This window comes from Amblyomma mixtum, chromosome 6 (genome assembly GCF_055824585.1).
Source record: "Amblyomma mixtum isolate Tamu chromosome 6, ASM5582458v1, whole genome shotgun sequence".
NCBI classification, from domain to species: domain Eukaryota; kingdom Metazoa; phylum Arthropoda; class Arachnida; order Ixodida; family Ixodidae; genus Amblyomma; species Amblyomma mixtum.
In genome coordinates, this window is record NC_143017.1 from 79631394 (window position 1) to 79651564 (window position 20171).

Below are 20171 nucleotides of genomic sequence, written 5' to 3' on the forward strand. Positions count from 1 at the left end.
TACCGTTTTTATTTCCGTCCTAAACACTCCCCGAGGCTTCTAGAACAAATGATATGTGGCGGAGTAATATGGTTACGCGGACGCATTACTTCCGCAGCTCCGCTGCGTTGAGTGCTATGTATGATACGGAGCAGCGTTCTGGCACTCTACGAAGTTCGCAGAGTGAGAAACGCCGTCGGAGCTCCGTCAAATGACGAACACGCCAAGGTATTATTCAGTGAAGCAACTTGGAGCGCTTGCAAGGTCTGTACTGCGGACGGCGACGACGGCGCGAAACTGAGAAAAGAGCTATGAGCCTCGCAGAATTTCAAGAATTTTGGCAACCCTATCTTGGAACCAACGCATTCAGCTGCAGCGTGATACCAAGCAACAACACAAGCCTACTAGCGCCTGCACAAAGTGAGATGTATTAGAAAAACGGTGATCCAGTAGGCTGTCATCGCCCAGAAGTCAACTTCTCTCTCTAATTGTGTCACAGCACGATGTACTCGGACTGTCTCAACCTACTCCTATAAAAAAAAGAACCAACATGTTATTTCATAAAAACTAAAAATATACGTACTGCTTTGCAGGTTCAAAACGACATTAAGCACATGCTCATTGTTTGCCCTGCCCACATGAACAAGCCATTGGCATTACAGCTTTTGAACATATGCTGCATAACCGATTTTGATGCCAAGCTGACTGTTCGAGTCATCGCATTCAAAGCCAAAACATTCCCAAGGTAGTAAGTGAAACATGTAAAGCATATTCATAAAGCCGACAATATGCTGCAAAATAAGCAGTAAAATTTATATTCAAAAATAAGAGAGGGAAATGAGAGACATAAACTTGATGCTTCTGTTTTCTCATATGTGGCGATAAATTAATTTGTCGCAGACATGCCCACAAGCACAAAGAAACTACACCAGACAGCAGATAAACACTTGCAAAGAGAACTTTGTTTACTTATTGGAAGCGTAAAACAAGCAATACAGTTGTGCGCGCAAGTGCAAGTTCGTCCAGTGCCCGATGACGCAAGCAGGGTTTCGAAGAACAGCACAGGCTACGACTCGGAGGCCAACCACAGGACGCTACGCAACTTTCAAACCACAGAAGTTGTTCACAAGGGCAGAAGAAATAGTCGGTTACACACTCCGAAACGCCGTGTCGCGAGTAAAGATCGGAAGAAATTGCCGTCCACAACTGTAAACTTGCCTGGCACATTACATCTCCGAAAAATATTTACAGCCTTGTCAGCACACCAGTATGCCATTGTAAACCACAGAGCTTTAAACTGTTTTGAAAAACACCTTTTCCGCAATTTTCGAATGGTAACTATTCTTTGCATATCAGTGCTTTTTGACAGATAAAAAGGTAACTAAAAAATTACTAAAGCCTACAATGTACTGTTTTTTTTGCCAGTGGGAAACAAAAAAATATCAAAAATAAAATGCATTTGCTGCTGATTTGCGCAAATCATTATAGAATAAGGCTCAGAACAGAATACCAGACGTTTTTGGCGACCTGTACTGTGGTGTGATTATTCAGGATAAAGAAATTTCAATCATTTCTTTGATTAACAACACCAAACTGGCATTGGATCTGCAGTTAACTCAAACAAGATAAACTCAAGGTAGAAAATGATGCAGACAAAAATGTAGTCGTGTGAAATTTCACATGAGGAATAATATCTTGTTCTCTGGTGCCACATTTCAACTATCCGGAACACGGTACCTCTTATTTTCCTTGCAATTACGGTGTTTTGCATATATGACCTGCACACAATATAAATGTTTTTGTGAGAAGACATTCGGTGGCTTGGCAACAGGACTGCCATGGACAAAGAACCTGCCCAGAAACTTTCCTCTCCAGTGCTCATTCTTCAGTTCATGTCAACAGCATTCTACAACAACGGCAACAATATATTTCAGTACAGACCATCGCAGCTCACCACCACAGCAGCAGGCTACTGACAGCATTCACAAGGGAAAAAGCTTTGTCTATAACCAGCTAAAGCAGACACATAATATCATCTATAAGTATTTACTGCATGTGTAGCTATTATGTATATCATAGTTATTTTCAAAGCAGCAGGAAAGAAAACACGTCTGCGAAGCATTGATGTTATGCTGAAATGGCACATTCAAATAGCCTCTTAAAGCACTTCCTTCCCATTACACGTTTGTCATGCCTAATATAAATTACTGGCTATAAGGTGCCCTAGCACACACACAAGGCAGTCTTCCAACGATGTCCCAGACTTGTAGAACATCAACTTCCTGCTGCTGAAGGCGCTGAGGCTGACGCATACCAGAGATTGTTCACAAGTCTGGCAGTCCAAACAGCATAAAATCATGCCTTTGCACTGTAGAGTTTTCTACTGCAAGAACTATTACATATTCTTGACTGTTATTTGGGAGATGCAGATAGCATGCAGTGAAGACCTGCTGTATGCTTTTCTACTCAAATGTCTTAAAAGAATAAACACACTGCTTTCAAGCCAAAGAAATAGCAAGCATATGTTACAGTGCTTGATTCCAGCTGCTTCCAAATCCGCCAAGTCGTGCTCTCCTCATAGAGCATGCGAATACATTGCCACCAGTTGTAATGGTCCAAATCAGAAGATAGCGTCGATTAGTTAATCAATGCACCACCTACTTTACATTTTTCAAATACTGATATTCGTGATAAAAATTATATCCTCGCTATAGTGTTCAGCTTCATATATACACTGTGCACTGCTGCCATCTTCATTTAGGCAATAAAACATGTTGCAGGGATCAGAAATGTGGTCAAGGCAATAGGATAGTGGTATGTCAACAAAAAAATTATCTGAGATAACACAAACCATTCAGCTTTGTTTTTGTTGAGGTTTCTGCATGGGGTAGGCTAGCAAAGATGCTTCATTTTCTAGGTGTACAGTAGGCCAATATAATAAAGAATAGATCATGTGCAGTTCAAATAACATCAATACCAGTACTTGATAGATACAATATAAAAGTTCAGTATGTCCAGCACTACAACTATAAAATTTTGTCTTCACACAGCTTTAATTTTTGCAGTCATCAATGACTTGGCAACGCTAGGTTGTTACAGAGAATGCAGCAGTTCTCATGCATCTTCTGCTAGCCAATGACAACATCATCTGTTTGACTGTGCCATCCTTCTCAAGCAAGTGCTCCAATTCCAATGTGTCAATGCAAACTCTTGCACATTTAACACAGCATAGATTCTGTACAACACCCTAACATAGATGCTTTCATGCTACACAATCAAGGCGCCATCCTCTTGAGCTCAACACAATCAAATTGAGATGGCCAGAGCAAAGCATGTTTTTTCTTTTAAAGGATGTGCTTGCTCAGGGAGAATCCAAATGTTATGGATAATATTTTAGCACACTGAAGCCATGAACAGGATGCACACAAAACACCTTATTTCTCATCAAAAACACAAACAAACAGCCAAACGAACAAACAAGATGGCAGAGCCTGTGTGCTTCACTGAACATCACTTGTCCATGACTCCGTAAGTCTTGACACACAAGCAGCTGCTTTTGCTTCACCTCACCATGGCAGCACGTTGTCGTCCACGCGTCCTGCTGCGGCCACTATGGCTATGGCTTGAAATTGTCTCAAAGGCCGTCTAACTCAGAACCGCAAAAGTCACTGTACAGGTCCCACGCAAACCTTCGTGACTGTGTGTATGTGTTGTGGTGGTGGAATAGCAGAGATGAGTGGAGGCTTCAACGTTGCCCTTCCTCGCACTGTCTCGGAGCTCTGTTCGTTGGTACCTTCGGCAAGGCCGAATTGGCGGGGCACTCGTGCCGCGGTTTCCTACCATGGCGCATGCAGCGGATGGTGGTACGGAGCGGTCAGAACGCTGGCACTGCTCCGTGCAGTCTCACGATTTTTTTTTCTTCTAAAAACCGCCGCCCATTTTCAACACCCCTGGGCGCGGTACGATACCATCTCGCCTCACGGGTCGGTCTTGCCGGGGGAGTCTACAGGGGAGGACGAGTAGAAGGACGGCTGTGTTGTGTACAGCGGCGCGCCCACGACAGGCAAACCGCCGACGCCGTTGCAATAGGAGGATCCCGATGACGCCTGGGAACGAGCTGTAGAGGGGCCTTGCGAGGACTGTGCAGAGCGGGGTCGCTCTGCTCTCTCACGCTGCATGAAGCTGGTGGCCGCCTCAAGAAAGTTCATGGTGGCCTTCAGGATCTCGGCTTCTTCCTGGGCGCGCTTCTTCTCCAGCTCGAGAGTTTCTTCTTCCACCTATGCAGGCAAAAGAGACATCTTCACTTACAACAGATGCCTTCGGCTAGTATGTTGCCGATCTCTACTGGCGCTCCCGAAACTGCACCAAGGCCCAAGGCAAAGCATCACCTCCAGCATGCACAATACCAGTGGCATTTTCGTTTGAAAGAGAGCTGCACCACATGTATCTGCAGCATGAAGACATGTAGAGCACTGGGAATTCCACCTCAGCTAAGGGCGGAGTGGCATGCCACACTACGCGAGTTTCCGCACGGTCCAACCAGATGGTGCTGGGATGCAGCTCGGCCCCAGCTTCCGTGCTCCAATCAGTTCTGTCCGTGTATGTATTTAACATTCACATATTTCCGTGCACAACAACCCCAGGTGTTTATGTTCTGGAGACGATGATCTTTATTTAACACGGCGTGATTTTCTTGCTCATAATATGGCCAAGTAATTGCACCTACCGTACAGTTAAAGAACTCACGACAGTCACTTTTCATTTCGAATGTACATGCAGCAAAGTATTATGAGCTAATTCAAATAATGCTGATGCAAAGACTGCTCAACTATCGCAATGTCATTGCTTTTCCTCAAACTTCAGCACTAAGTGCACCCTTACGTGCAAATGTGAAAACATGATGTACAAAAAATAAGAAAACACACTGCCATTTTTTGCCCACAAAACTTAATTTCAATGTCACTGCAATGGAATCGCCTGCCATTTTTCTAAAGCTTACCACATCTGCATTCTCATGACTTCGCAAGAGTAAAATGGTCACAGGTGCCACTGCTACCTCCATAGCTTCGAAATAGCAGAACTGAAGAATCCCAAAAACATAGAGAACACCGGAGAGTTCTGGTTGTGCTCTCCTGAATTAGGGTTAGAGCTTCTCACGATTCATTCCTAAAAGCTGTAACCATCGTTGACTGCACCTAGCCGAGCATAGCTGGGTGCAAGGCAAAAGCTCACCGGACGTCAGCTCACCTGTTTCTGTCGCTACTCCGGACAAAAGCTCACCACACTGAGCCCTTAAAATGCTTTGCTACGCTTCCATTGCTTCGCATTTTTGATGTGAACCCCGGCACATTAGGTTAGGTTTAAGGCTAGGTTAGGTAGGCTTAGATTTCGTTTAAATGGCAACTTCTGAGGATCTTTTTTTAAGATTTTGAGTTTGCTATTTCATTATAATTTTGGACCTCTTTGTCTTAGCTGCGATGAATCAAAATCAGGGTGAAAACAATTATCCTCATCAGCCTGACTACGCCCACTGCAGGGCAAAGGCCTCTCCCATGACTCCCCAATTAACCCTCTACTTTGCCAGTTACAGCCACTGTATACCCGCAAACTTCTTAATCTCATCTGCCCACCTAACTTTCTGCTGCCCCCTGCTATGTTTGCCTTGTCTTGGAATCCACTCCGTTACCCTTAAAGGGAAACTGCATAGGTTTTAGAAATCAACGAGCTTAAGAGGGTCGAATGTGTGAAACTTGCAGGTAAAGCATGCGAAGTCTTTTTGGGCTAGCACTGGAAATAGCGAAGTGATCGCAGATTAAAATCCGGACGCCCTTCAAGCTTCTCCGCAGTGCAAAACGCCAAGTGGGGGGCGCATGATGATGTCATTGAAGGTATCAGTACATTTCCAACGTATAAACGCCTGCTTTGAAGGAAAAAAACCAACGCCACCGAAGGCGAACCCTGCCGAGAGTTGTTTGGCAGCCTCTAACGACTCAGAGCAGGGTGTGGCTGACGACAGCAGTAATTTGAAATAATACCTTCCGTGACGTCACGCTGAACTTCCCCGCACTCTTGCGGTGCATTAAGGTGAAGCGAAAAATTTAATCGTCGATTACATCACTATTTTAAATGCTAGTGCAAAAACACTTGGCATGCTTTACCTACAGAGTATATAGATTTGATTCCTTGAATATCGCGAAATTCTCAAAAAAGTGCTGCAGTTGCCCTTTAAGGACCTGCGGTTATCTTGTCTTCGTATTACATGCCCTGCCCAAGCCCATTTCTTCTTCTTGATTTCAACTAGAATATCAATAACCTGCATTTGTGCCCTCACCCACTCCACTTGCTTCCAATCTCTTAACGTTACACCTATCATTCTTCTTTCCATAGCTCGCTGCGTTGTTCTTAACTTAAGCTGAGCCCTCTTTGCTAGCCTCCACGTTTCTGCCACATAGGTCAGTACTGGTAAGATACAGCTGTTGTATACTTTTCTCTTGAGGAATATTGGGTAAACTGCCATTCATGATCTGAGAGAACCTGCCATGAAACAAAACTGTTTTTCAACCAAGGTATGACATCTCGAAAGATCAAAGTGTGACGTCAAGGGTACTGTCACAAAACCTCTCTGCATGCTGATTGGCTACATAGGTGATTGCAAGTGACACCCCCGATGTAATTACAGATTATTATTATTTACCTGAAATGACCAATAACATGCTGCAAACTTTTTCTTCGTCAAACACAGAGTGAGTGCTAATGGGCTTGCAGTTTGTACCGTCACGTGCAAAAGGCTGCCTGAGGAAATTGCCCATTATGTCCGCAGAACAGGAAAATTTTAAATTCAATTGCACTGAAAGAAAACCCACTCCGGCTGCGAAATTTGACACAAGGATAAGAAGACTACTGAAAACCGACGGTGTAAATTGTGGTAAAAAAGTGCAGAGGTGATGTAACCTCGCAGTAGCCCTTATAGGTTATGCGACGTAATGTATCAAGTCTTTCAATGACATCGACACTGGCCCATTGGGTTAGGCTAGTTTTACGGCTGGGTGAAGTTATTTGCATCAGGTTTACAGGTAGGTAAGGATCGGCTTAAGGTTAGGTAAATTTAGTTTGAGGTTAGGTTGGGTTGTAAACACACGCATCAATAATTTACGTTAAAGTCCCCAGCATATAACTTTGCCTCCAGGGCTATAGAAAGCATAGGTGTCAAAGAAAGGGTAAAGAACATAAAATGAAGAGTTTTTTTGGCACTGGAAAAATACGGCAACCTCCGATAGGCGCACACAGTAAATATAACGATACTGGTGTGCTTTTATCTGGTTCGGTAAAAGACTGGCAGGCTTTGGTGCGGTGAGCTTTGTCAGGCTCAGTTCAAAACATGCGCAGCCAGTTTTTTTCAGGGATTCAAAAAAACTGCATAATAATATGCCACAGTCCACGTCCACCATAAAATATTACTTCGCACAATTTTCTATGAATGACTCGGTGGAGAATGCAGAAAAGCGAGAGAAAAACAAAAGAGCGCAGTGCTCAAAATTTTGCAGGTCTACACTGCATATGGCACGATATCATACACCGACAATACAGGTACACAGAAGAACAGCTGAAAAGGTGCTCCACTTGCTCATTTTGTTACCCCGATTTTGTTGCAGCAATGTTCACAATGAAGTTTTGCAATAAACTGCAACAATGAGGGCATCATAAAGATAAAATTTATCTACTAGAGCTTCAGCAAAAACAGTTAATGGCTTGAAGAAGAAGGTGGCCAGAATTCTCCTCGTCTTCAGCGGCATGGAAGAGGCAATTTACATGGACACGGCAGGGCCGGTCAGCGGGATAACAGCCATAGCTTGCACGAATGTGGAAGGGAAATTAGTTAATGGGACACCCATTCGATGCCAGGGAATCGCCCAGGCAGTGGTTGCTTTGGCAATGGTTTCCCTGAAGGAAGGGGGCATGAATGCAAATTCAAGATCCCATACTCAAGAGATTGTTGAAATTAGTTGCAGCACTCAGCAGTCACACTATTGATGTAGAATGCCCAAATGGAAGGAGACCCTCGCACTGCTTTGTGAGAGGCTCAGTCCGAGTCTCAACATTATCTTTTTTATTCAAATCATCTTCGCTTTGCCGACAAAATGGAAGAATAGCCAGTCTTCCCCCCTTTCCAGATCTCCAATACGGTGGCACGTACCTTCAAAATTCTCCGAAGAAGATCCAGCTCATCCTCTTTGCGTTTCTTCCGTGGATCCTGCTCGCAGTCTTCTTCGCCGTCATCTCGCGTTTTGCGCTTGTTACACCTGCAGTAGGGACGAAAATAGAAGCATAATTACGGGCCTCGACTTCTCTCATAGCTGACCACCATGCCCTGCCACCTGTTCGAGGTACAGGGCCGCGTTTTTTTCTGACACACAGCTGCACATATCAGAGCTACTCATCACACCGTAAGAATTTGCCGACTAGGCCAAGATATGAGCTCTAGTTATCACAGCGAACTCTTTGCACATTCCAGCAGTACATCAGGAAGGAAGCGTCAATTTAAAGGTATTTACTAGAGGCTGAGAAATGCAAATATGAGAGTAAATTTAAAGGCAGTCGTTCAAAAAAGGTACTGGCCATAAACAGCATTCCAACACCTTGCTGGCAATCTCCTGCCGTAGCAATGCCAGAAAAGACCACTCAGAGAGGGTGAAACCTCTCAAGAAGAGAGGATTATCACTGCACTGGTCATTGCAGCCGCAGCCTAACATCGGAACGAATCGAGCCGCTGCAAGGAAAACAATCAGCACAAACGAAGACATTAGTATTACGTTCGAGCGCTAGGCCAAACAATTTCAAGAAGACAGCTATCCGCCGTCTTCTTCAATGCTGGTACCGACTGAGTGCCAGTGCAGTGGTCCCAATGCATTACGAAAATGTGCTGAAACTATTACGGTGGAAGACGTACTCCGATGGGAGGTTCAGTTGACTCCACTTGCTCACAACCTCACACGCAATGAGTGACAGATCGGATCTCCTTTCAACAAGACAGCACGAGCCTTAGGTGCTGTTTTAAAATATTACACAGGGCCTCACAAGCACACTTCGCTTGTATAGAAGTTCCCCCTTTTTCTTTTGTTGATATCAGTTCCAAGCAGATAAGTGTAAGCGGCAGAGTAAAAAACCATGAATACATACGGCGCTCTCAACGAGAAACAAAACTTGTGAGCAACAGATACATTTTCTAGATGTATTTTGAATTCACATGCGGTTGCGGTCCTAGCTTCCTACTATTTAGTCTCAATAGCTTTTCATTAGGCATTTCACTATATGGAGACCGTAGAACCCAGACCACAGTAACAGAAGACACTTTCCCTTACCGTTGAATTCAAGAGGCCTTATTACAATAGAAGTGAGAATATCACAACTGAAAAATATTTTCTAGTTCAAGACTCACTTGTCATTTTCGTAGCATATGCTGACTTCTGGCTCTAGAGTGATGTCTTCGATGGGCTCTCTCTTTGGTGCTATGGGCAGCCTATTACTGAAATACAGAACAAGGAAAAATGAAAAATGGCAGATCAGAGGTATTAGAGCCAGATATGGTGGTGAATATCTTCCTTCAAAAAATCATCTTTTAAATGAACATCAAATTATACTCCGAAAATTTTGAAAAATGTCGTTGGTATTTCTACTGTGATGAAAACGAAGCCGAGATGTTATTTTGAAAGCAGGAAATCACCCTCACTGTTCAGTTATATTCGCATCAAAACAGCATAAACTGGTCATGCACAAACATGTCTTCCATACCCCAAACTATTACAGAAAAAAAGAGCACTTATTTTATTTGTATGTTTGCCTGATCTTTGCTACTCCAATAACATTTTCTTAAGAATTTTGCTACCCTACTTGGTTCAGACTCTAGTGGTTCTAAAATTCCGCTATTCATGACACTCATCCGGAATAAGAACCCGCAGCACAAATCTACAAAAACCAACACTAGGTCAAAACACATCATTATCAGGTTAACTCACGGGTGTAATGTTTTTATTATTACCCTATTAACCTGTAACTGTATTCATGATTTATCACAACCCTTAAGTATTTTAACGCAAAGTATCCTGACAATACTTGAAATTTGTTATAGCATCATTTAGGTAAAATTAAAAAAAAAAGCTCGCAAGTGGACAAAGCAATCCCTCAATAGTCTTACTTGATTGGCTGAAGGTTCTGGAACTGCAAGTCACCAGCACGGAATTCTGGGAACTCGATCTCCGGCTCTGTAACGAGATTCAAATAGAACTTTCTATTTACTTGCTGTTTTATGCTTTTGTGTATACTTTTGCAGTTAAATTACTTGCTAGAGAAAAGAGTGCACACAACAAAAGTTATATTTGTAGCATTCTGTTAAATCGCCGTAGAATGGCTTATAGCAAAGTATATTAAGTATGGCACGAAAATGCAAACGAATATAAAAATGCTAACTTTTCTTTTCGTTCTAGAAAACTTTACCAACTACATTTTTATGAAGCACAAAATAAAAAACGCCGTGAAACACCTGAAGCTTACTCAACAAATATCTTTTCATTCCAGCAAGAATCTCACTTCACAAAAACACCTTCCTATTCATTTATGTTCATTATGACGCCTGCCTTCTTGCACCAATACTGCTTCTTGCTTCCTCTCACATTGAGCTTTGTCACATTCACAGACAAAAGAATTCACAGCACTTTCTATTCAAGCTCAGTGGCAATCACTGCCGCCTCCACACGCTTCTACACGTGTTCGCCCATGACACGATGTCAGTGAGTGTCAATGAATGCACCCTTGAGCAGTAATGCCAGTACATGCAAAGAACTACCTCCGCAACAGCGACTGCTAACTCCATACAGAATTGAAGACATCGTCTTGTAGATTGTGTGCTTTAACCGTGAGTAAGAATTCATACAGGAAAGAAAGATGGGACTTCGCGGCCGAAAGCCATTCGCGCAGTAAACCTGTACAAAATCATGTGTACACTTACCGCCGCTGTAAAAATAACATCCGCCAATTTCAGTCTGTGGTTTAGTCAAAAAATTTTGCTCTTTCTTACTATGCACACAAATAAATTACTTTTTTCCGCTTCACAGCTGCGCACTTATCGACGCTACGACGCATATTTTCCTGCCTGTCTCTTATTCCACATTTCAGATTATGAGCTTTTTTTTTCTGCAATACTTATGCTGCATCACGGTTCTGAAAACTGAGATAACGATCACCAGGGATCTAGAGTTTTCCCCAAGCGTGCATAAACGGCGAAGTCGCAAACACACGCGGCACGGGGCACTTCAAGGAAAAACGCAGGCCCGCTACACCAGACCTTCCTCCCAGGCGCAGCAGGTGGCGCCACATAAACACACGAGGAGCGGCTTCACGGAGAGACGCGGATTACGTTCACACAGCAAAGAACAAGTATCCGAAAGCGGACAAGTCATGATAACGCGGCTCAAGGTTAGCCACATAGACACCACTGTTAGCCCACGAGAGTTATTATTTTAGAGGCACCTTTTAGTGCATTGTCTAAACACACCTCTTTTTGGACGCTGCAAAAACCAAGTCGCAAAGCCTGCACCGAGTCCATCCATCCATTTGGTAGAAGAACTGCTTGTAGTCGCTGTGCGGGCAGTCTCTCAGTAGGAAACAGTTAAAAAGCCAGTGATTACTAGTCTGATGAGAACAATCACTAGCTCGGGGCTCAAAGCTTCGGAGCCAATCTATGCACCACATCTGGCACAACTACTATAAATAACGCGACCGTGAACCGTTCTTCTCCGTTTATGTAAGCTGTCATATCCCTTTCCCGCACTGGCGTGCAACGAATGCAGTTTTCGTACAATTTTTACCCTTCATCTATTCCCATTACACCCTTCCCTGACCTAAAGCAACTAATCACAGAAAAGTCACTTGCGTCTAAGCGCTTCCAAGCTAAATGTGCACCACTGCGGAAGCTCTCGCTTTCTGATGCCTAACGCGTACCAGAAAGAAGGGTCAGAACACTGCGGCTGTGCCCTCGTCAAGAACCGGAGCGTAAGGAAAACACACACGCCCGCGAAAAAGACAAACTGCCCAAAAAGACAACGGGTTGACATGCTAGAGATCAGCCGGTCACCCGTAAAGATCGCAAACACGGTAACACCGTGCGTCAAGAACAAGAGGCCCCCGCGAACACAGGGGCGGCCGGCAAGCGATATATATTCCTGTCTCGGGACGAAGGAATAAAAACACACAGGAGAAAAGGAAGGAAAAAGGGCGAGACAGAGAGAGAGAGAGACATAGCGAAACAAAGGAGACACTAATGAAGGGAACCCACGAAAAAGAAGAATGAAGAGTCACAAGCGGCGAGGCTCATTTAGGAGCCGCCGGGTGTCGCGGGCCAGCTGCCCGCCCGCATCGACCACACTAGCCGCGAGCCGCGGCGGTCCGACGCGCTAATTGGCGAGCAATTATCGAGCCCGAGATCGCGGCGAGGGGGGAGGGGGGGTGGTCGGGTCGAAAGCGATCGAACGAAGCACCGCCGAGGACGACAAGACGAGGCGTACTCGCGGCTGGCCGCGGCACGGATTTCTCCGGATGGACAGCCTCCACTTAGGTCCGCTTTCTCTCTTCCCTGATCACTAACGGTTTCGCGTCCCGCGTGTGCCGTAGTTTGGAGCATTCTAGATGGGAGACGAGCAGCGTGAAACACACAAACCGGATTACCTCTAGAACTTCGTTTAATATAGTAATTAAAATGTGGTAAATAAATTGGTAAATTGGATTTTGAGGAAAGGAAATGGCGCAGTATCTGTCTCACATACCTCGGCGGACACCTGAACCGCGCCACAAGGGAAGGGAGAAAGGTGGGAGTGAAAGAAGAAAGAGAGAAAGAGGTGCCGTAGTGGAGGTCGCCGGAATAATTTCGACCACCTGGGGTAACGTGCACTGACATCGCACAGCACACGGGCGCCTCTTGTGTTTCGCCTCCATCGAAACGCGGCCGCCGCGGTCGGGTTCGAACCCTGATACTCCGGCTCAAAATGTGGAGCTCCCCACGCGCGAAATTTGTGCGCTTTTGAAGAGAGGAAAGCAAAGCCGTATACCTGTATAAAGTTCCTCGCTGGTTGCATTATTCCATTGAGGAGTGCTGACACATGTCCAACATTCTAAGACAAAAATTTTGAAAACTGGAAAATTGTATAATACTGTTCTGGAAATATTGAAGATAATGATCCATTCTTCTGACAAGTAGCAAAATCCTCTTTTTAAAACGTTTCCATCTATCGTATCGAACACTTAAGACTGCCGTAGAAGACCAATGGGGGAAGCTTTTGATGATAGCAAAAACGTTAATAGAAAAAATAATATAGACTGCCGTCGGGTAATCAGCGAATATAGTTATCGTTACAGTGAAATCTTACATTGTATGAAAAAATGGCTGAGGCTTAGCTAAGGTTAAGCCTAGTCGGATGCGAAGCATATTGATGGCTAGGCTTGGTAATACATGGCTTTCCTTGGTTGAATACTTGGTCATTTTAATACAACCACTAGAAGTGTAGCAAGGATTGCCGTGGCAGCTATATACGGGATCATCGGTGAATTCAATGCAGAGTGTACAACCGCTGCCCCAGCACCGGCTACAACAGCATTCTTGGCACCCATGGAAAGAACGTTGTCGCCAAGCCGCATATTGAGCACGCCGCTTAGCCAGACGTTCATCCCGCTCTTCATCGGTCTCTGTGGCACGCTGAAGCTTTCGCTTCTTGTTCAAATCAGCCCTGCTTCTAGGCGGCATCCCAACACCTGGCCGCCTCGTAAGTGCCCGGAGAGCGAGGCAAGCTCAACTTTATACCGCTGCTGTAGCGTCACGTGGTCAACTGCAGCGCCTCTGATGTGGAGCCTCCACCGCCGCGGCCGACCGCGCGAGCCGGCAGCCCATCTCTCCTCTGCTGTGACGTCATGTTGTCACGTGGTCAGCCGCCGCGCCTCTGATGTGGAGCCTCCACCGCCGCGGCCGACCGCGCGAGCCGGCAGCCCATCTCTCCTTTGCTGTGACGTCATGTTGTCACGTGGTGTCACGTGGTCACGCTAAAGGTCAGTGGTAGCTCCACCGCCGCGCTCGACGGGCTGTAGTGTAGTTCTAGTAATATGCTCCGCATAAAAATTGCGCACATAAACGGTTTCCCGCTCGGAAATGCTTTTGTCCAGAACTGCGGGTATGATGGAACAAAGGGGTCAGTAACATAGATAATCCACAAGTGGAAGGAAAAGCGCCAAAGTGGTGACTTATGCGTGCTGAGTACACGAACACCGTAGCGTCAGCGTCGTGGAATTCCTGGCTGACGAACACCGATATCTCGGTAATTGCCGTGCAAGAGCTGTCCAGTGTTCTCTTTGCGCAACACACGGAGTTCGACGTCGAAACAGGTCTATGGCCCCGTTGATAACCGTTGGTCTCTTCTCATCGGCCGGTGTGCAATAGGGCAGACATTCAGGAAGTCAGTGCAGTCAGTGCAGGAGGCAGTCATTACCGCCGCTGGAATATTGTAACCTGGTTTTGGTTACTTGATTGCTTCTCTATCGGGAATTCACAGGAACGAATCAAGTTTTAGAGTATATGTTGTTTATAATTCCACAGAAAAACAAACGTTATTATTTTTTTCCCCACAAGTATTAGAAGAATATGAACCATCAGCAGGTTTCCCCTTGACGTTATACTGCCATCACAGGTGGCTACGGAGCACAGATATCCCCGAAAGAAATCATGCACGACAGCTTCAAAACTTGAGTGTGTACGCCCATAGCGTCTATGTTAAGGCAACGAATCACGTCTAGCACGCGACGCCTGAGACATGAAACGCCCTAGAACTGAAGGCCAGAAAAGAGCTCTGCCAATATTTCCGTGCACTATCGGTCTCTCAGCTCGGCGCGTGGCCTATAGACTCCTGCGTTCTAAGCTACGCAGGTTCCAAGCTACGCAGCTTCAGATAATTGTGACAAGATCCGCGGCGTGTGGTCTGTGCAAAGGACGCTTTCCAGCTGGTTTGCACGACAGGAAGCTTTACGGCAATTCGGAAAATTTGTACCCAGTTAAAGACACAACTCCAATGACAAATCAACGATCGAATCAGCTTAGAGAAACTTTCTCTTTCGTTCTCAGCCGTGACACTTTTTTTCCCTACCACTGCAGCGAATTCAGCGCACGAAAACATCGGCAGGAAAACATTTGCGCCACGATGAATTCTAAATCGGGAATGTAAACTTTACAGGCAGTTGTGCTTTTTAAGTCAAAGAGCGCTTTTAAGCTGATAACAGTTACTGTGCACCGGACGAAGGGAAGAAACGTAAAATGGTAGGAAGGTCATAACGTCCACACTCGCCCGAAGAACCGGAGGACACAGCCTGAAACAATCGGTGATCCCAGCCGCCTAGAGGAAACACAAGACATGCCCGCTTAGCCATGTCAGCTGACAAGCGATGGATACAGCTTCGAAGAAGCTTTCCCTTAGATATTGCATGGTGAGTCGTAAAGACCGCCATTGCTGTCGAGGGCAGTCGTCTCAACCGACTACTATCGCTGGCAGCAGAACGAGGTCTATATACCGCCTCCCTTCGCAACCGCAGACGTCGCAGGCACGACAATAAACCATTCCGATGCGGAAGGAATCCTGAAAGTAACTCCAAGGAACGGTCACCACAGGGGAGCTGCCTCGCTTCGGGAAAGGCCGGAAGAACGTGGACGCTACACCGAAGAGTTCAAGAAGTGGAGCCGGAAGCATTGCACCCGCCGGTGTTGAAAAGATGGAGCTTATGCACTGGCCACAAAGCAGGCAATACCATGAGGATCAGAAAAGAATAACTTTGCCGCCGAGATGTGTTGCTCTTGACGTCACTTTATGCTGCTTCGTGATCGCCGACACTGCGGCATTAGAACAACAGTAAAGCCTATCCCTCTACAAATCAGGTTACGCAGCTGTCACGCATGCAGAGGATAAAGAAAGCAAAGTTACAATAGAAATTCAGTTTAACTTTCTCCACAAACGTAGCAAAGTAACTCGACGGCGGCGACACTGTCGTCGGGATGAGACGCCGTGCTTCTTGGCCGTGCTCTATTTAAGGACGAAACTTCGAAGTAGCTCACATCTGTGGGCACATTCACGATCCACCGGGAGCAATCTAGTCCCGAACTGAACATGCGTAAGGTGACTCGCCCCACGTGGAAAAGAGAAAATGATAACGCCGCGTACTGGCGGCGATAAACAAGGAACGCGACTTAAAAAATGTATGCAAAAATAGGAAAACGTCATGGGCAGTAAGAAATGACTGATAACACATTACCCATGGGGCTCAACGACAATCGGAATGGTAAGCACGCATGAACAATACCACCTACCACAGCAGCACAGCTAATAGGCACGATATTGGAAATGTATTGGAGAATGCTGGTCCAACAAATGACCACAGTGAAACCATTCATTTCCGATGGAAATATTGGTCGGACTACCTGTGCTGCATGGGTAGAGAACTTGGCGCAAACCGATAGTTTATCTCACACAACAGCTAAAAAAAATCACAAAAGCGCACGTAAGAAGAATAACGTGGTGCGAACTGGAAAGGACAATCTGCAAGCCGCAACGCCCGCGAGTCTTCAAATGCATGTCCCCCTCCGAACACGGTGAACTGACAACCGAAAAAACACGAACTAACCAGATTCTACTTTCCAGTTACCGGAAAGCCGTATGTCGCAAACATCGACCTCGGAGTACCGAGAGAGCTTGCAAGTGAATTCAAGAAGACAAACCTAGGCTACTTCATGCAATGAGACGCTTGCCCTTCAGGATGTCCCTTCGGCAAGGAGATTTACCGCAGCTATGCTAAGCGATGGTTCAGCATTAAGCATAACAGCTAGCATATAGCTTCAGCAGATATTTTATGGTTTACGGTGTGGGATCGTCATCATCCGAGTGTGACGGTGTGCTAATTAGGTAGCACTTCGCCCACATATCGCGGGTTCGGGCCGGAGCAAGCTGAGGGCATTGCCAGCGCTTGGTGCGCGCCTGCGCTCTCGCTCCGAAGGAAGGAAGGCGCAGTTATTTAAGAGCACGAGTGTTTATTACACAGAGAGCTGCATTACATAACACTGCACTAATCCCCAGACCTCGGTGCAACCCATAGCCCCGCCGCAGCACCCGAAAGCGGGCCCGCGGAGCCGCGCGCGCAAAGCAAAGACTACATACACGCGGGACAGCACAGCTAAGGGCGATCGCATGCCGCGCGGCCAACCAAAGGGGTTAAATCACGCGCAGCGCAAAACGAGGAAGGATGGGGTAAACGCGGAGCACATCTTGACGACGCAGGTCGCACATCGATGGCTCATCGCGCGTCGTCACCAGCAATGGCCGGCGATGACGGAGAACCAGCCAAATCAGGCCCTTCCGAATCCGGAGCGCGTCGGCCCCGCACAGGCGGGCTACACGACTCCGGAAGTTCGGTCCTGGACTCAGGCATACAAACTAGATGCGCACGTCAAAACACCCGCGTTCTTGGGCCCCCGGCAAAGGCCGAGGCACCCGGGAGCCAAACTCTACGCACCTTTCTGCTGCCCGAGTCGGTGGCGATCTCCCCGTTCATTTCCCGCTCGGGACCTCTCGCCGAAATAACGCCGCCCAACTGTCACTCGGTGTGACCCAATGGGGAAGCGAGGTCGAAGCGGGAAGAACGGAAGGGAGGGTGATTTACTGTGGTTCTCGGAAGAGCTTCCCTTGCAAGGGAGGACAAGCAGCGCGGCTGCCCCCATTCCGCTCGCGGACACCCCACGGGGGGTCTCTCTAACGAACGAAACGGCAGAAGCGGGCGCACACTCGGGTAGCCCAAGAAGCTCAATCCCCACAACGGGTGTTTAACGTCTCAAAGCAACTCAGGCTATGAGGGACGCCGTAGTGGAGGGCTCCGGAAATTTCGACGAGAAACGCGCACTGACATTGCACAGTACACGGGCCTCTAAAATTTCGTCTCCCTCGAATTCATCTCAAGGTCAATACTTATCTATAGATCAGCTTCAAAATTTCTCTAAATGTTGTGTTTGATATCTTTGATCGGTGTTTCGGCAACGACCCGTTTGAGCGCGTCAGTGAAACCGTGTTTAACTTTCAGCAGCTTCGAAAGGTCACACAGAGTTCCGGTTTGATTACCTTTACTTACCAAACCCGGTGTGCTGACAATTGCAGTCTGATACCGCCCACCACCCAAACAGCTACTCTTTGATAAATCCAACAGCGTATTTCTCATGCTTGTTAAAAAATGTGATAATTTGTGTGATTAAAGTATACCGCGAAAGGCCGGAAGCACCCCAGCGACGGCTAGCTATGGGTCGTGCAATACTAAGTAATCTGATACCCAAATGTCGCGAAATTGTAGTGTTTCGGACCGGTCGCCTCACTGAAGAACAAGTTGCAGTTTAGCTCCCTCCTAAAAAGAGTTCAGCGAAACAAAGATAGCAAGACTGAAAACTGTGTAAAAAAAAAAAGCAATGGGGCAGAGTAAAACACTACAGCGTTGCACGTAAACAATCCATTCACTACCCGCAGCTTCATACGAGCCTAAGAAACTCGCAGTGACCGCGGCCGGATTCATCACTTGGTGCAAAAAAATCCTCGCTCGCTGAAAAATGAGGCGTAGTGCCACGAAACATTTACCTTCATACTTTTTTTTTTCGACCGCCAGAAAAGATGCCTAAAAGCTGCTAACATAGAGGGCTGCTGAGAAACCCGAGCCCTTTTAAATCATGTGCCGAGACAATGGCAGTGCTTACAACCCACACGGACTCCGTGCCGCAATGTGAGAGCGCTATTTTAGAAAACTCAGAAATAGTAACGTAAGAGCCAAGAGAGAGAGAGAGAGACAAAATAAAAAAGAATGCACGTTAACAAAAGCAGCTCGACATGTGTTCAAAGATAACGCCCCACGCCGCAATAAAACAGCTCATGAAAGTGCAGCTACGGAGGCGAGACCGCATCGACGATCCTCTCGTTTCGACACGACACGGGGGAAGTGCCAGAGGCGATACCCACTCGGAGCAGCTGGCGCTAGCCCTGCCAAGCCGGCCGCGGCTTTGCGCCATTGATGCAAGCATGCCGGCGCGCTTTTAATGGGGCCACGTTTCCGTACTTTGTTGCACTGGGAGTGTGTGCAACACCGTATGAGTGAGGCGAGAACTGGGGGCCATCTGTAGAGGCGGGCGCAACTAACGAAGATGTTCGCAGGTAAGAGCGGTTCGCGAGTTCCTAGCGCCAGCGAGCAGCTCTGTCACGACGGCGGACGGTGCAAGAAATAAGCCGCAGTTGTTTAATTCGTTTTACGACGACAGGTGTGTGGTGGGCCCGCCCGGGGTTAAGCGAAGTCACCCTCATGGCGTTCACCCGTCTCCACCCAAAGCTCCTGGCGTTCACCGCGCCAAGTTCTCCGAACACACGAGGAAGCTTTGGTTAACACTGTAAGAACGAGCAGAATGATGACGCAGGGCAAGACATAGAAGGAGCGCGCACCACCGCTCCTTCTATGTCCAATCCTCCGCCATCTTTCCGCCGGTTCCTTCAGGGACAGCCATAAACCAACTGGCTCAGCGGCTGACGTTTACTGCAGCTTTAATTAAGCATGCTAGAGCTATCCTCGCTAATTGACGCCGGACATGGTGCTGCGTTTAAGACTTTCTCTATTCTCTACCGCGTTGTGCGTTCAAGTTATTCCACTCGTTACGGTGGTTTAGCTCGGCTCCCGAGCGTAAGAACGCGTGATCGAATCCACGGCCTCGGAGGCTGCGCCTCGAAAAAAGAGAAACAGGAAAGACGCCCGTATGCTAAGCAATTTCAGTGCACGCTAAAGATCCCCAAGTGGTCTAACTTAATCCGGAGCCTTCCACTACAGCGTCTCTCAAAGGCTGTGATGAAGCACTGAGACGTTGAAGCCCCAAATACTGCTATATCCATCTATACTATCCACAGGGGTCTGAGCCATATCGCGCATGTGGTGGTTCTGAGAACAGGTCATCTCTGGTCACGTGACATCGGTAAATGGATGCACTTGTGGGGGATGAGGAGGAGGGACACTTTCTATTCTGCTTGCCCAGAGAAGAAAGGAAAACTGTCGGCGTTTTTCCCCTTTAATTCTTTTTCACGGTAATCGTAACGGAGACCTGACCC

The 20171-nt window shown here is 46.7% G+C and overlaps 1 protein-coding gene across 2 annotated transcripts in view; it reads right to left on the reverse strand.

Moving 5' to 3' along the window:
• Window positions 1-921: 921 nt before the first annotated feature.
• Window positions 922-20171, reverse strand: part of LOC149339490 (uncharacterized) — a 109973-nt gene continuing 90723 nt past the window's right edge. For both annotated transcript variants that reach the window (XM_089548269.1, XM_089548270.1), the window contains 4 exons: window positions 10172-10238; window positions 9416-9502; window positions 8174-8279; window positions 922-4256 (listed from right to left, as the gene is read on the reverse strand). In XM_089548269.1, coding sequence (XP_089404395.1) covers window positions 3957-4256; window positions 8174-8279; window positions 9416-9502; window positions 10172-10238 — 560 coding nt within the window. In that variant the 3' untranslated portion in view covers window positions 922-3956. The remainder of the gene's footprint in view (window positions 4257-8173; window positions 8280-9415; window positions 9503-10171; window positions 10239-20171) is intronic.